Source organism: Geotrypetes seraphini, chromosome 5, assembly GCF_902459505.1.
Source record: "Geotrypetes seraphini chromosome 5, aGeoSer1.1, whole genome shotgun sequence".
Lineage (NCBI taxonomy): Eukaryota > Metazoa > Chordata > Amphibia > Gymnophiona > Dermophiidae > Geotrypetes > Geotrypetes seraphini.
In genome coordinates this window covers 3,489,718-3,505,178 of record NC_047088.1, presented here as the reverse complement: position 1 = coordinate 3,505,178, position 15,461 = coordinate 3,489,718, and the positions used below count along the sequence as shown (strand labels likewise).

The 15,461-nt window shown below is 40.2% G+C and overlaps 1 protein-coding gene across 1 annotated transcript in view; it reads right to left on the bottom strand.

Annotated features, from left to right (window-relative positions):
• The window catches only part of MED12 (mediator complex subunit 12), a 708,291-nt gene that overhangs the window by 69,640 nt on the left and 623,190 nt on the right, over positions 1-15,461 (bottom strand). Inside the window, exon 38 of the mRNA XM_033943934.1 lies at positions 734-936. Coding sequence (XP_033799825.1) covers positions 734-936 — 203 coding nt within the window. The remainder of the gene's footprint in view (positions 1-733; positions 937-15,461) is intronic.

Sequence of the window (15,461 nt, the reverse complement as noted above, 5' to 3'; positions counted from 1 at the left end):
AATGGCCCGAGCACAGCGACTGCACTTTTTGAAACCTGTCGATGGGCGGGACATGGATGGGAAGTCAGCCATTGACAAATCGAACTCTATGGCAAAAAGAGTCCATAAGGCCCTAGTGGGCCAAAGTCCGCAACAGGAAAATAAAATAAAATAGACTTTCCTTTTTTTTCAAAAGAAAGAACGATATAAAAAGAAACAAATTATGACAAAAAAGTTACAATCCGCAAGAGTGGGAAGGCAAGCGAAGAAAAAGAAACTTCAAGAAAAGCTGAAGCACGTCTTACTAGCTCCGCAGAAACTAGAAAACTGAGGGACCGCATGCCCTACACGTTGGTCGGGAAGGTATTTGCGCATGCACAGTTCGGGCTATCGCGAACTTTCTAAAGTCTTAAAGTGGCGATACACTTTTAAAGTGGTCCGTACTGGGGCTCTGTCGATGACGTCACCCATACGTGAGAATATGCTGCCTGCTTGTCCTGGGATAATGCTAGCTTCACTTCACATTCACTCCAGACTAGCAGAGACGGTCTCTTATCTGCATATTTAATAGTGCTATGGAAAGTAGGAGTGGTAGCAACAGCAGCTTGTTAGTAAGTACTGCAGTGACAAGATTCTTTCTAGAGGTCCACCTGGATCACTAGCACTGAGAACTGCCTTTATGTTTCTCTTGAATAGAGTGGACAGAGAATCCATAAGAACTCATACATGTCTGGCAATGCCAGCTACTCCTCACCAATTTCGCCTGAAGTTGCTGGCGTAGTAGTTGTCCTTGTGGAACAGGTGACTGTTGTCTGTAGACAGATGATTTGTAAGGTGAATCTATTGACATCATGCCCCCAATTCCTGTAGGCAGTGTACCAGGGTACGTGGGGCGAGTCTGTACTAGCTTTCCTGCTGGCATTCGTCCAGGTCTGCAGGTGTCCAACCGAGGGCCTCCTGTAATTAGGGGAAAGATGAAAGATGGACTCAAGCAAGAAGAAACACAGAACACTCATTCTAATAGTGGAATAAAAAAAGAGATACAAGGCAGACTGCGCATAATAGATGCCTCATCCTTTAATGAGAGAGAAAAGATGTCAGCCAGAGAATGGAAAGGACAAAACAGAAGCCTTATGAGGCAGAGTGAGGTCGCTATTGAGGTATGATAGAGGATAGTTTCTCGAGGGTGGAAGGGATCATTATTGGGCAGACTAGTTGGGCCATTGGCCCTTTTCTGCCATCATATTCTGTTTCTATGAGTGGGAAGGACATGCCCTCCTGTGATGAAAAGAGTTGCAAGAGAAAGATATAAGGGGAGAGGTGTGTGATACGGAAATGAAAAGAAAAAGACAGAGAATGTCGGAAGGATGCTACATCTCATGATGAAAAGAGAGAGAAGTAATCTAGGAAAGTTAAATTTAGGAAAAAGCCGTGGGCCCAATATTCAAAAAAAGAAAAGCTGAGCTACTAAGTTTATGCTCCAAAATTTTGGCTGTTTTCAATGAAACTTAGAACAATGTTTTCAGTTGAAAGATATAATCAAATTAGAAAAGATAAAAGGGATGGGACAACTTTCCGATGAGGAAAGGCTAAAGCAGCTAGGCCTGGATTCTATAAATAGCACTGTTGTTGGTGGCTGCCTTACAAGTGACCACTGATCGCGTCTCAATCATGCGATAGCACTGTTTATAGAATTGCAGGGTTTTCAAGGTTTTACCTTTGTCGTGAATTGCGCCTACCGAGGCGCTTTACAGTGCCTAAGGTCACTTCCAGCATTAGCCACGCCTACAGTGACATTAGCCATCGTAATAATAATAATAACTTTATTTTTCTATACCGCCATAGTTGAAAGACTTCTAGGCGGTTTACATTGAAGAAGGCTGGACAATCAGCAAATTACAGAGTGCAAGAAGTGAAAGGTTACAAAAGAAATAGGTAAAGGACAGCAAATTACATCAAGTTTGGCAAGGGGAAAATATCATTGAGAGTGAGAGGCATCTGTTTAGGAAATGAATTTGTCAAATAGAATGGTTTTTATTGATTTTTGGAATGCGCCGTAGGTCTGCCTGGCTCTATTAATGTAGTTTCTCAGCCAGGATTGCTGTCTGCTTGCTTGGAAACTGAGGGTCCTGTCCAAAAAGGATTTGTATTTGCAGTCTGTAATCTTTAGGTATGCAAAGATGTTTTGGTTTCTGGTTGCTTGTGTGGGGTTGTGTACTGTGAAGTGGGGTAACAGGTAGGAAGGCGCTAGTCCCCAGACCTGTTTGAAACAGGTACATGCGAACTTGAACAGTATTCGCGCCTCCAATCTGTAATCAAGTGAAAACACTGTGAAATTTCCTGATTAATATCTTGCAATATATTATCCAGTTGGAACAAGATTGTAATATCGTCAGCATAACCTGCTGATAAAAGTAATACAGCAAATAAATTAAGAAATAAAGGAGAGCCCTATGGCAGCCACTTCTCTGACAAAACTTCTTGCATCTTGACTCTATAGGATCTGAATGACAGAAACCCTTGAAACCAAGTCAATACATTCCAACTATCCCTGTTATTTAAAACATGAAGAACTTTATGATCTACCAAACCAAATGCACTTGAAAGGTCTAGTTGAATAATAAAAGCTTGTTTTCCCTTGCCCATATATGATTTTATCTCCTCTAACAATATATGTTTCTGTACTGAGCTCAAGATGGAATCCAAATTGAGACGAATGCAGTATATCCAAGCAATCCAAATATCCCACCAACTGTTCCGTTATCAGTAAGGGATAGATGCTACAGGTCTGTAATTTGTAACTACATTCTTAGATAATTTAGGTTTCTTCATTATAGCTGTAAGTATAATCTCTTTTAGAAAACCCCCCATTGAAAGTAAATTTTCTATCCATGTAACAAAACAGATCTAAATTCATGAGATTTAGCATATTTGTTATATATTCTATCTAAATCAGCTAAAGTGCTCCAATCTAGTCTGAGGACTTTCTTAGAGATGACTCCACAGGTGATCCTTGAGGATAGGAATGCTGGCCTAGTGCCTGGTTCTAAGAGAGAGGTTGACTAAATGGCTTCTTTGGATCTGTTTAGGTCCTTTTTGAAACTTAGGAGATTAGTAAGTGGGAGAGAGGCCTGAAAAACTATTAAATCAGGTTAAGCCTGCTATACTTTATGGGGGGGGGGCATGAATCCTCTCACCCTAACTGAAAAGCTCTCCTTGAGGAGAGACCTCTGGCAGATGTCAGCCTCTTAGTTTGAGACTGAACTCTAAGGACTTTCTTAGAGAGCAGACTCCACAAGTGACTCTTGAGATTAATTATCTCCCGCCTCCCTCTTCAGTCAACCAAGAACAGGGCATTACTGTGGTAGGATTTTTCTGCTCTTTCTTTTTTCTTCCAGATATAAATACTTCTACAACAACAGTATGGCTGGGAAATATCATTAAATGAATATATCAATTGAAGACTTCAATTCTGTGTTCAAATTCGTAAACCCAACGGTGACCCCAAAATATGAACAACTGAATGCTGTATGATGTACAATTTTCTATGACAGAGGAAAGAAAGACCTATAACCCCCCCAGATGCCAAGTCAATTGAAAGGGCTTATAGGGTAATATCACTGGTCTAAAAAACCTCTGTGTATTTTAAACTTACATTGAAAATTGAAGAAAATATATATATTTTATTTTTTAAGATTATTACTTTTTACATTTTCTCTAATAATTGTTTCTGTCCATAATCATATTTGAGGAAGATGAGCAACTGCTGCTATTTGTAATAGTTGTCTCTACCTATGAATACGAAAGATGTGCATAGAGGCAACTATTACAAATAGTGGCATATTTTGAATGGCGAACAGAGCACTTCCCCTGAAGAAGTCAGCACTGAATGAAACGGGTTGGGCTTCCATTGGGAGCAAAGATAAGTACATAGTTATTGAAATGGTGATTTAAAGTTTGCTAAATGTTCATAAAGAAAATCATCATATGCAGTTGCTCATCTTCCTCAAAATATGATTATGGAAGGAAACTATTATTACAGAAAATGTAAAAAGTAATAATCTCAAAAAAAATTTAAAAATACATTGAAAACTGAAGAAAATATATTTAAAATTTAACACACACAGAGGATTTTTACACCAATGATATTACCTTATAAACACATGAATATAGATACCTTTCAATTGACAACATCTGGGTTTTATTGAGGCCTTTTTTCCTCTGTTATAGAAAATTGTACATCACATAGCATTCAGTTGTCCATATTTTTTGGTCACTGTTGGGAAACATTGTGTCATCAAACCTGCTGCTCAGGTTACACCTTCTGTCTCTGTGCAGACAGAAAATGTTACCCAGGCAGAGGGAACAGTTCCATGTGCAAGCTTGTCTTCAGCTTCAAGCTCTCATGATGGAAGTAAAGGAACTGAGAGAGGAGGTAGCAAGACTGAGAAGCATCCATGAGAATGAGAGGTACATCAATGAAATGGTTCATGAGGCGTCAAAGATTTCAAGCAGTGTGGAAGAAGAGGCTGTGCTGAGGGAAGACAGCTGGACTCAGATTACAGAACCCTGCAAAACTGGTACTGTGATTCTATCAACCTTGAACTGAAGAACCGGTATGCTGCCCTGGAAGTGGAGGAGATGAGAGCATCCCAGGAGGAGGAAGAACCAAAGCTTGAAATCACCAAAATTGCTGGATCCATGACCACTAGGAGGCGTAAGGTGGTGGTGGCTGGTGATTCCCTTCTGAGAGGTACAGAACATAAGAATTACCGCTGCTGGGTCAGACCAGTGGTCCATCATGCCCAGCAGTCCGCTCATGCGGTGGTCCTCAGGTCAAAGACCAGTGCTCTAAATGAGTCCAGCCTCAGCTGCTTAGTTTAGCAGGAACTTGTCCAACTTTGTCTTGAATCCCCTTTGAACTTTAGAGAGTGCCCTCTCGTTCTCCCTTCCTTGGAGAGGGTGAACAATCTGTCTTTATCTGCTAAGTCTATACCCTTCAGTATTTTGAATGTTTCAATCAAAACATTTGAATGTTTCAATCAAAAGAATGTTTCTTCTCCTCTTTTCAAGGGAGAATAGGCCCAGTTTCTCCAATCTCTCACTGTACGGCAACTCCTCCAGCCCCTTAACCATTTTAGTCGCTCTTCTCTGGACCCTTTCGAGTAGTACCGTGTCCTTCTTCATGTATGGCGACCAGTGCTGGATGCAGTACTCCAGGTGAGGGCACACCATGGCCCGGTACAGTGGTATGATAACCTTCTCCGATCTGTTCGTGATCCCCTTCTTTATCATTCTGTTCGCCCTTTTCGCCACTGCCGCACATTGTGCGGACGGCTTCATCGACTTGTCGATCAGAACTCCCAAGTCTCTTTCCTGGGAGGTCTCTCCAAGTACCGCCCCGGACATCCTGTATTCGTGCATGAGATTTTTGTTACCGAAATGCATCATTTTACACTTATCCATGTTGAACCTCATTTGCCATGTCGATGCCCATTTCTCGAGCTTGATTATGTCATATTGCAGATCTTCGCAATCCCCCTGTGTCTTCACTACTCTGAATAACTTCGTATTGTCCGCAAATTTAATCACCTCACTCGTTGTTCCAATGTCCAGATTGTTTATACAGATGTTGAAGAACACAGGTCCAAGCACCGAACCCTGCGGCACCCCACTGGTGACACTCTTCCAGTTCGAGTATTGTCCATTTACCCCACTCTCTGTTTCCTATGCTCCAGCCAGTTTTTAATCCACGTGAGTATTTCACCCTCGATTCTATGGCTCGCAATTTTCCAAAGCAGTCGTTCATGTGGAATCTTGTCGAACGCTTTCTGAAAGCCCAGATATACAATGTCGTCTGGGTCGCCCTTGTCTACCTGTTCACTCCCTCGAAGAAGTGCAGCATGTTCGTCAAACAAGATCTGCCTTTGCTGAAACCGTGCTGGCTGATCCTCAACAGACCATGTCTGTCAAGGTGATCAATGATATGGTCTTTTATCAGTGCCTATACTATCTTTCCCAGTACCGAGGTCAGACTCACCGGTCTGTAGTTTCCCGGATCTCCCTTCAAACCTTTTTTGAATATTGGCGTAACATTCGCCACCTTCCAGTCTTCCGGAATCTTTCCCGATTTGATTGACAGATTGGCTATTAGTTGAAGCAGTTCAGCTATAGTCCCTTTCAGTTCCTTGATGACCTTCGGATGGATGCCATCCAGTCCCAGGGATTTATCGCTCTTAAGCTTATCGATCTGGCTGCATACCTCTTCTAGACTGACCGTCAACCCTGTCAGTTTCCCATCTTCGTTTCCAGCATATAGCCTAATGGGTTCCGATATGCTGTGTATATCCTCTTTGGTAAATACAGATGCAAAAAATGTGAAGACCTATTTTGATATGTCATCATTTAGAATTCTGGTACAATCCCTTGTACTGAGTCAACTTGATTACTGTAATATCTGGCAGTTTCCCAAAAGAATATGCGACGATTACAACTGGTGCAAAATGCAGTGGTCAATCTGATTTTCGGGCTGAAGAAGTTCGATCATGTAACACCTTACTACTGACTGCTGCATTGGCTGCCGATGTGAAGTTTAAGTTTGGTTGTTTTTGCTTTTAGGTACTATTCGGTCTAGCCCCTAAATATATAACTGACCTTTTCCCTTTCTCAACCATCAGACATAAGAGAAGCTCACACTTGAACTTTGTCTTCCCTCCAGTTAGAGCAGGGATCTCAAAGTCCCTCCTTAAGGGCTGCAATCCAGTCGGGTTTTCAGGATTTCCCCAATGAATATGCATTGAAAGCAGTGCATGCACGTAGATCTCATGCATATTCATTGGGGAAATCCTGAAAACCCGACTGGATTGCGGCCCTCAAGAAGGAACTTTGAGACCTCTAAAGACATCATCAACATTTTTTCTTTTTTAATTCTTTATTCATTTTTACTTCTTACAACAAGTGTATCAGAAAATATAATTTGAACTTATACATTAACACTTGATTAATTTTCATAAACAACTTAAATTATAATATTTAAATTTACTGAAACCGTGCTGACTGGTCCTCATCATTTAAAATTTATGTTATCTTAAAATTTCCTTTAATCTACTATAATCATTACCAATATTAAATCTATCATTACTTATAGTTATCATTCAATAAAAAATCATATTTCATATATTTGATAACTCAATAATGAATTATTTCAATCTATCTACTAACATAAATAATTTGATTTTAACATATAATAAATAAAACTTTACTCTTCAATAATAAATTTCTTAATGCATAGATAAAATATTTCTATTTCGTTGCTATGTTAGATAAGAATTTAAACAAAAATTCCTCCCAATAAAACATATCCCTATGCGAATTTAATTTCAATCTCGCAGTAAAAGAATATGAGAACATAGTTTATCTTCACAAAATCTTCTTCCACTTCAAAGGAATAAAATTCACCCAAGGAAATATTCAAGTATTCCCTATAGTAATTCTTTATCTTCTTAGTTGCATCGAACAGATTATCTGAGTGTCATGTTTTGATAATTAAAGTTATGCTTCAAGATGTTGTCTTCTTAGATTTTAAATTACATCTTTCTTCAGTGAAGATAAATGTATTCAGATTTTTGTTAAAGAAGCATTAGCAAATTGACTCCAATCAACCATCGTTATGCATACTTCAGTAGCTCAGACTTTTATTGCAGCCTTCCGAAATGAAAACCTTAACTGTTATTGCTCAAATCAAGCAGCATTATGGGTAAAGATCTAGAACAATTGCTGGGGAATTTAGGAAACGCCTAAAAACATATCTGTTCCTGAAGTATTTAGACAACTGACTCATACAATCTTACTCCACAATAACTGATCCCTAGAGCTGTTAATCTCTAGCTTCTAACTTTGTTAATTCCAATTTGTAACATCTTTTAATCATTGTAAACTGCATAGAACTTCACGGTCCTGCGGTATATAAACTGTTATTATTATTATTATCTGCCGTCAACAATCATATTCCCTTCTTCCGATGATCACCTTGTTCTGCAACTAGCCTTATCTTAATTTACTGTGACTTCCTTTAATCTATTGTGAATATCCTTCTGCAATAATCCATATGCTTATGATCTTGAAATGTCTTTGTAATGTATTGTGAGTGTCCTTTTGTAACCTGATCTGAGCTTCTGGGAGGATGGGATAGAAATAGAAGTAAACAAAATAAATAATCCAAAAGACCGCTACATCCTGTTGTTTCTTTCTCTATAATATCACCAAAATAGGACCTTTCTTTACTGAGCACACTACCAAAACCCTTATCCACACATTTATCACCTCTCACCTAGATTACTGCAACTTCCTTCTCACAGGTCTTCTCATAAACCATCTCTCTCCCCTTCAATCCATTCAAAATTCTACTGCAGGATTTATATTCCATCAGTGTTGTTATGCTTACATTACCCCTCTCCGCAAGTCACTTCACTGGCTCCCTATCACAGAAGGTGAGTCTCTTTCAATTAAAAGGAAACTCCAGAATGAGAGAGCATGGGATGAAGTTAAGAGGTGATAGGCTCTAAGGAAATACTTATCTAATGAACAGAGTTCCAAGGGAGGAGTATAAGGAGAGGGCAGAAAGGAGAGATACTGAGGAGCTGTAGAGTGAATGCACTTGTAAGTCAATAAGAGAAGTTTGAACTGTATGCAGCAATGGATAGAAACATGACAGCAGATAAAGGCCAAATGGCCCATCCAGTCTGCCCATCCACTAACACCTCCTCTCCTTAAGAGATCTCACGTGCCTGTTCTGCTCTTTCTTAAATTCATACAGTCTTCGTCTCCACCACCTCTACCAGGAGGCTATTCCATGCATCTACCATTCCAGAGCTTTCTTTCAAATGAAAGAGACTCGACTCATGAACATTTATGTCACATAGGTATTTAAAAGTCTCTTAAGAATCCAAATCGCAATAACAAAATATAAATACAACCAGCAAAACAATTGTTATTAGCCTAGTGGTAGAGATACCCCATGAAAGTACATTTATAATAGGTGGAGAAAAAGCCTCAACTTATCAACAATATATCTTCTAAATCAGAAGCACTTCAAGTAGTGAAGGAAGTTTTAGATGCTCGGCCCCATCCACATCAAGTGCCTACGGAGGTTAGAACAGCTTTAACAACGATTGCGATGTCCAAGAATTATTTTCTTTTTGATCATGTTTTTTCAGCAGAAAACAGGGGTTGCAATGCCCCTTCCATAGCAAATTTGTTTATGGCTAAGTTTGAACAAGACTGGATATATGCATCGAGTTTCATGGTCCATATTGAAGTGTGGAGAAGGTATAGAGATGATATTTTTCTGCTATGAACCTCGACGCAGGAACATCTTGAAAGTTTTTTTCAATATTTAAACAGCTGCCATCCCACAATTAATTTTGAAATGAAATGTGACAGTGTAGAAATGATGTTTTTGGACATGAAAATCATACAGGTTAATGGTAGATTTGTAACATCTGTCTTTACGAAACCTTCAGACAGGAATACCTTGTTGCAGTATGCACCCTATCACGCTGAAGAACAACTTGCCAGTGTCACAATTCTTCCGGTATAGAAGAATATGTCATTCTACTGAAGATTTTGTGAATAATGCACAATTGTTACACAGTAAATATGAACAGCGAGGATACCCAAAGTCTGTCATCTCTAAAGCCTACAAAAGGGAGCGGTTTAGTGCTCGGGAACAATTGTTACAATATAGACCAAAGAATGACAAGAGTGATTCTATAGCATGTGTTCTATGATATTCTGGCATATCACAGCGGCTTGGGAGAAAAATTAAATCTTTATGGCCCATGCTGCAAACTAAGCAAAACTGTCAGGATTTGGACTGTAAAATTGCATTCGCTCGGAACAGAAATTTGAAAGATTTGTTATGCCCTGTGGATGTTTGAACAAAGAAGGAAAGAGGGAGGGTTGGACTTTTCTGGTGTAACCAGTGCACTGCTTGTCCTTTATTAAATGAGGGAGACCTAATCTGCATACCCGGAAGAAAATGTATCAGGATGACCCAGTTTGTTACTTGTGAAAGCATTGGAGTAGTTTATGCAATACTCTGCCCTTGCGATCTGTGCTACATAGGACATACTGCACGCAGTCTTAAAACAAGGCTGTTTGAACATCGTTCTAACATTTCACACAAAAGACAGGTAGATATACTCACACGACATTGTGTTGAAAAAAATCACTCTTTTGAGGAATTTAGGTGCTTTGTATTACATTATATTCCCCTTACAGCTCATCGTGGGGATGTGAAAAGATTGTTATATCAACATGAACAGCGGTCTATTTTCTTTTTGAAAACTATCTGGCCTTATGGACTTAATCAGAAAGTAGAATGGTGTGCCTTCTACTGATAGTGAGATCGTTTGTTCCAGTAAATAAAGTTTTTTGACATTGACCCCTATGAACCCGGAAGTATAAATTCCAGCGCCATTCTGAGCCGGGTATGGACGGAGCAGGAGAGAATGCGATTGCCCTAACGCAGGCGTTGTTCGGTGAAACAAGAACCTTGTTGGTGACATCCAGTTCCTTGTCTTTTTTTCAGTGTGAGAAGTGCTATAGCAGGAAGATCTACTCGCTGCTGTTGTTGCCATCGGCAGAAGATAAGTGAACTGTTTTGTTCTTTTTCTGGCTCCTTGTGCACAGTGATGGCTTTGGTCCTGTTTTAAAAAGTTACATTTTGAAACGTGTGGAGTTTTTTTGCCTATGATACAGAGCAGGACTGGCTTAAGAACTCATTGGGTTGCCGTCCGTATATTGTTGATAAGTTGAGGCTTTTTCTCCACCTATTATAAATGTACTTTCATGGGGTATCTCCACCACTAGGCTAATAACAATTTTTTTGCTGATTGTATTTAAAAGTCTCTATCATATCTCCCCTCTCTCTCCTTTCCTCCAAAGTATACATATTGAGATCTTTACGTCTGTCCCCATATGCCTTATGACGATGACCACACACCATTTTAATAGCCTCCCTCTGGACTGACTCCATCCTTTATATATCTTTTTGAAGGTGTGGCCTCCAGAATTGTACACAATATTCTAAATGTGGTTTCACCAGAGTCTTATACAGGGGCATCAATACCTCCTTTTTCCTACTGACCATACCTCCCCCTATGCAACCTAGCATCCTTCTAGCTTTCGCCATCACCTTTTCAACCTGTTTGGCCACCTTAAGATTATCACATACAATCACACCCAAGTCCCACTCATCTGTTGTGTACATAAGTGCTTCACCCTCTAAACCAGGGGTGTCCAACCTTTTGGCTTCCCTGGGCTGCACTGGCCGAAAAAAATGTTTCTAGGGCCGCACAAATGCGCAAACGCTGCAGCAAGACAGAGGAGGGAGCCGGCAAGATGGTAAACACCCGGGAGCAGCAGAGGAAAACACTGCATCACTTTCAATCAGGGCCGCACAAAATACTTCACGAGGCTGCAGGTTGGACACCCCTGCTCTAAACTGTACCATTCCTTCATGTTTTTGCAGCCCAAATGCATTTCTTAGCATTAAATTTTAGTTACCAAATTTCATACCATTCTTCAAGCTTTGCTAAGTCCTTTCTCATGTTGTTTACACCAACTGGGGTGTCTACTCTATTGCAGATTTTGGTACCATCCGCAAAGAGGCAAATCTTACCTGACAGCCCTTCAGCAATATTTGTTTCAAAAATGTTAAAACAACAGCCCAAGAATTGAACCTTGAGGCACACCTCTGGTAACATCCCTTTCCTCAGAGCAATCTCCATTGACCACCACCCTCTGTCATAAGAACATAAGAATAGCCTTACTGGGTCAGACCAATGGTCCATCAAGCTCAGTAGCCTGTTCTCATGATGGCCAATCCAGGTCACTAGTACCTGCCCAAAATCCTAGGAATAGCAACATTCCATGTTCGTTCTCACGGTGGCCAATCCAGGTCACTAATACCTGGCCAAAACCCAAGGAGTAGCAATATTTCATGCTACTGATCCAGGGCAAGCAGTGGCTTCCCCCATGTCTTTCCCAATAACAGACTATGGACTTTTCCTCCAGGAACTTGTCCAAACCTTTCTTAAAACCGGCTACGCTATTCACTCTTACCACAACCTCTGGCAATGCGTTCCAGAGCTTAACTATTCTCTGAGTAGAAAAATATTTCCTCCTATTGGTTTTAAAAGTATTTCCCTGTAACTTCATCAAGTGTCCCCTAGTTTTTGTAATTTTTGACGGAGTGAAAAATCGACCCACTTGTACCTGTTCTACACTCAATCAGTTTCTGACCCAGTCCGTCATTTTTGGGTCCATTCCGAGGGCACATGGTTTATTTATTAGAATCCTGTGTGGAACATTGTCAAAGGGTTTGCTAAAATCTAATTACACCACATTTAGTGCATTCTCTCTATCTAATTCTCTGGTCATCCAGTCAAAGAAATTAATCAGAACTGTCCGACAAGATCAGCCTCTAGTGAATCCATGTTGCCTCAGGTCCTCTAAGCCACTGGATTCCAGAAACATTACTATTCTCGGTTTTAAAAATGTTTCCATTAATTTACTTACCACAGAAGTCAGACTTACCGGCCTGTAATTCCCTATTTCTTCCTTACTTCCCCTTTTGTGGAGAGGGACCATATCAGCCCTTTTCCAGTTCTCTGGAACCACTCCCAATTCTAGAGAAGCATCGAAAAGGTCAGTCAGCGGAGCCACCAGAACTTCCCTAAATTCCTTCAGTATCCTCGGATGTACACCATCCAAACTCATCGCTTTATCCACCTTTAGATTAGCGATCTCCTCATGAACACAATCCTCTGAAAATCTATTAGGGTCTGCAGACCTCCAGCCCTATTTGCTTTTGATTTCTGCAGTCCTGCTCCCAGCGCTTCAGCTGTGAACACAGACAGTGTAGAAGATTAGAAAGAAAATGGAGAAAAACAAACCTAGATCAAACAAAAATTGCTTGGAAAAACATCAACAAACAATACAAACTTCTACTAAAAGACAAGAGGAAAACTCATTACACAAATCTTATAGGCACAGAAACCTAAGACCCCCCCAAAATATTCCAAATCTTAAAAGATCTGACAGACACCAAACCCTACACAACCACAAACAATACTCCACCCCCCTCAGCCACCCTTCTAGCAGATCACTTTAAGAACAAAATTACCAACGCCAGAGCCACCCTCAATTCTACCCCATCCCACCTAAATGTAATCACAATTCACCCCACAGAAAAAGATTCAACCGCAGCAGATAGAACATGGTCTCAATTTCCCAACATACAATGGCCCGAATTCAATAACTTCTACAAAAAAATACAGCCACGCCTCCTGTGACTTCAACCACTGCCCTTCATATCTCCTTACTACCTCCAGTGTAAAATTCCGTACTCTACTTCTACAATGGATTCAAACAACGCTCATGGATGGCATTTTCCCCACTGTACTCAGCGAAATCATCATCACCCCAATTCAAAAAGATCCAAAAGGACCACCAGACCAACCTTCCAACTTCAGACCTATTGCCTCAATACCGCTATACGTCAAACTTACAGAAGGCCTAGTAGCCAAACTACTCACTAATTATCTGGAGGACCATAACCTACTACACCCCATGCAATCTGGCTTCAGAACCATCTTCAGTACAGAGACTCTTCTAGGCTCCCTTATGGACACACTCAGACAACACCTCAGCACAGGGAAAAAAGTGCTCCTCATACAACTGGACCTGACTGCAGCATTTGACCTAGTTGATCATAACATCCTTCTGCAAATCTTGGACGCAATAGGTATCTCTGATAAAGTATACTCTTGGTTTGAAGGCTTCCTAAAATCCAGAACCTACAGTGTAAAATCAAACAACGAAAAATCAGAACCTTGGTCAAACCCCTGCGGAGTACCACAGGGTTCCCCACTATCCCCCACCCTCTTCAACCTATACACTGCTTCTCTCAGAACACATCTGAACAATCTAGGTATAACCACCTATAGCTACGCGGATGACATTACCATCCTCATACCATATGACCAGCCTAAACCCACCATGTCAAACATCCTACACCGAACACCAGAAACAGTTACGATCTGGATGAAAGATCACAAACTTAAACTCAACCCAGACAAAACTAAATTCATCCTCTTCGAAAATGACAAAGTCCAAACCTTAACCAATTTAGAACTCAACTCAATCAACTATCCCATCCAAACCATCATAAAACTACTAGGAATGACCATAGACAGATGCTGTACCATGCAACCCCAAATAAACAAAACAATCCAGAAATCCTTCGCAATCATGAGAAATCTGAGACTAGTCCGGAAATTCTTTGAAAGATCTCAATTCCAGCTTATAGTACAATCCCTAATCCTAGGACTGCTGGACTACTGCAACATCCTCTTCCTCCCATGCCCTGCGACTATGATCAAACAACTTCAAACAATCCAAAATACAGCTTTGAGACTCATCTACTCATTGAGAAAACATGACCACATCACAGAAGCTTACATCAACTCACATTGGTTACCAATCCAAGAAAGAATACAATTCAAATTCTACAGCATGCTATTTAAAACCCTAAATGGAGACAGTCCTTCCTACCTGAACAACCGCCTCAACCAAGCATCCACACTCAGACACAGAAAAGCGCATTCCCCATTCATACCTCCTCCGATCAAAGAAGTAAAAAGATCTAAACTACACGACGGACTCCTAGTCACTCAAGCCGCAAAACTGGATACCCGGATCTCCAACCTGCTGATGACCACCTCAGACTACAAGACATTCAGAAAAGAAATAAAAACTATACTTTTCAAGAAATTCCTAAATCAGCCCTAACTTCACGTACTAACAACGCTAAAATTGACAAAAGATTCTACCCTTACTACCCCAGCAATAACAATTATGCTACCAATGTAACCTCCATTTACACACTTCTTGTAAGCTGTATAAATCCTTGCCCCGAAAATGTCAAAAGATCTACTATCTACCACTCTAGTATATCATCTGTTCTTCCATTGTAACCCCCGTTTATAAATCTTTTGTAAGCCGCCTTGAACCGCAAGGTAATGGCGGAATAGAAATCCCTAATGTAATGTAATGTAATGTAATAGAAATCCAACCTGTTAAGCAATTCAGCCTTGTCTTTATCAGCGTCTACATATTTCTCCCCTTCACCTTTGAGTCTCGCAATGCCACTTTTGTATTTCTTCTTCTGCTACTTCCCCACTTTTCTGTTTCATTTTTATTTCTTTTCTCTCCTTTATTGTTGTATATACAATAGGCAATATTATCAATTTAAGAATGAAAAAAAGAAATGAAAACTAATTATTCTATGAAGACTATCTTTGTTATGTGTGAGGAAGAGATGGGCTGTGGAGGACAGTGACAAAGATTCAGAAACACAAAAGAACCAAGCAAGGTAACCCTCAGGCAAGTACTGATGTACTGAAATCTAGTTCTAT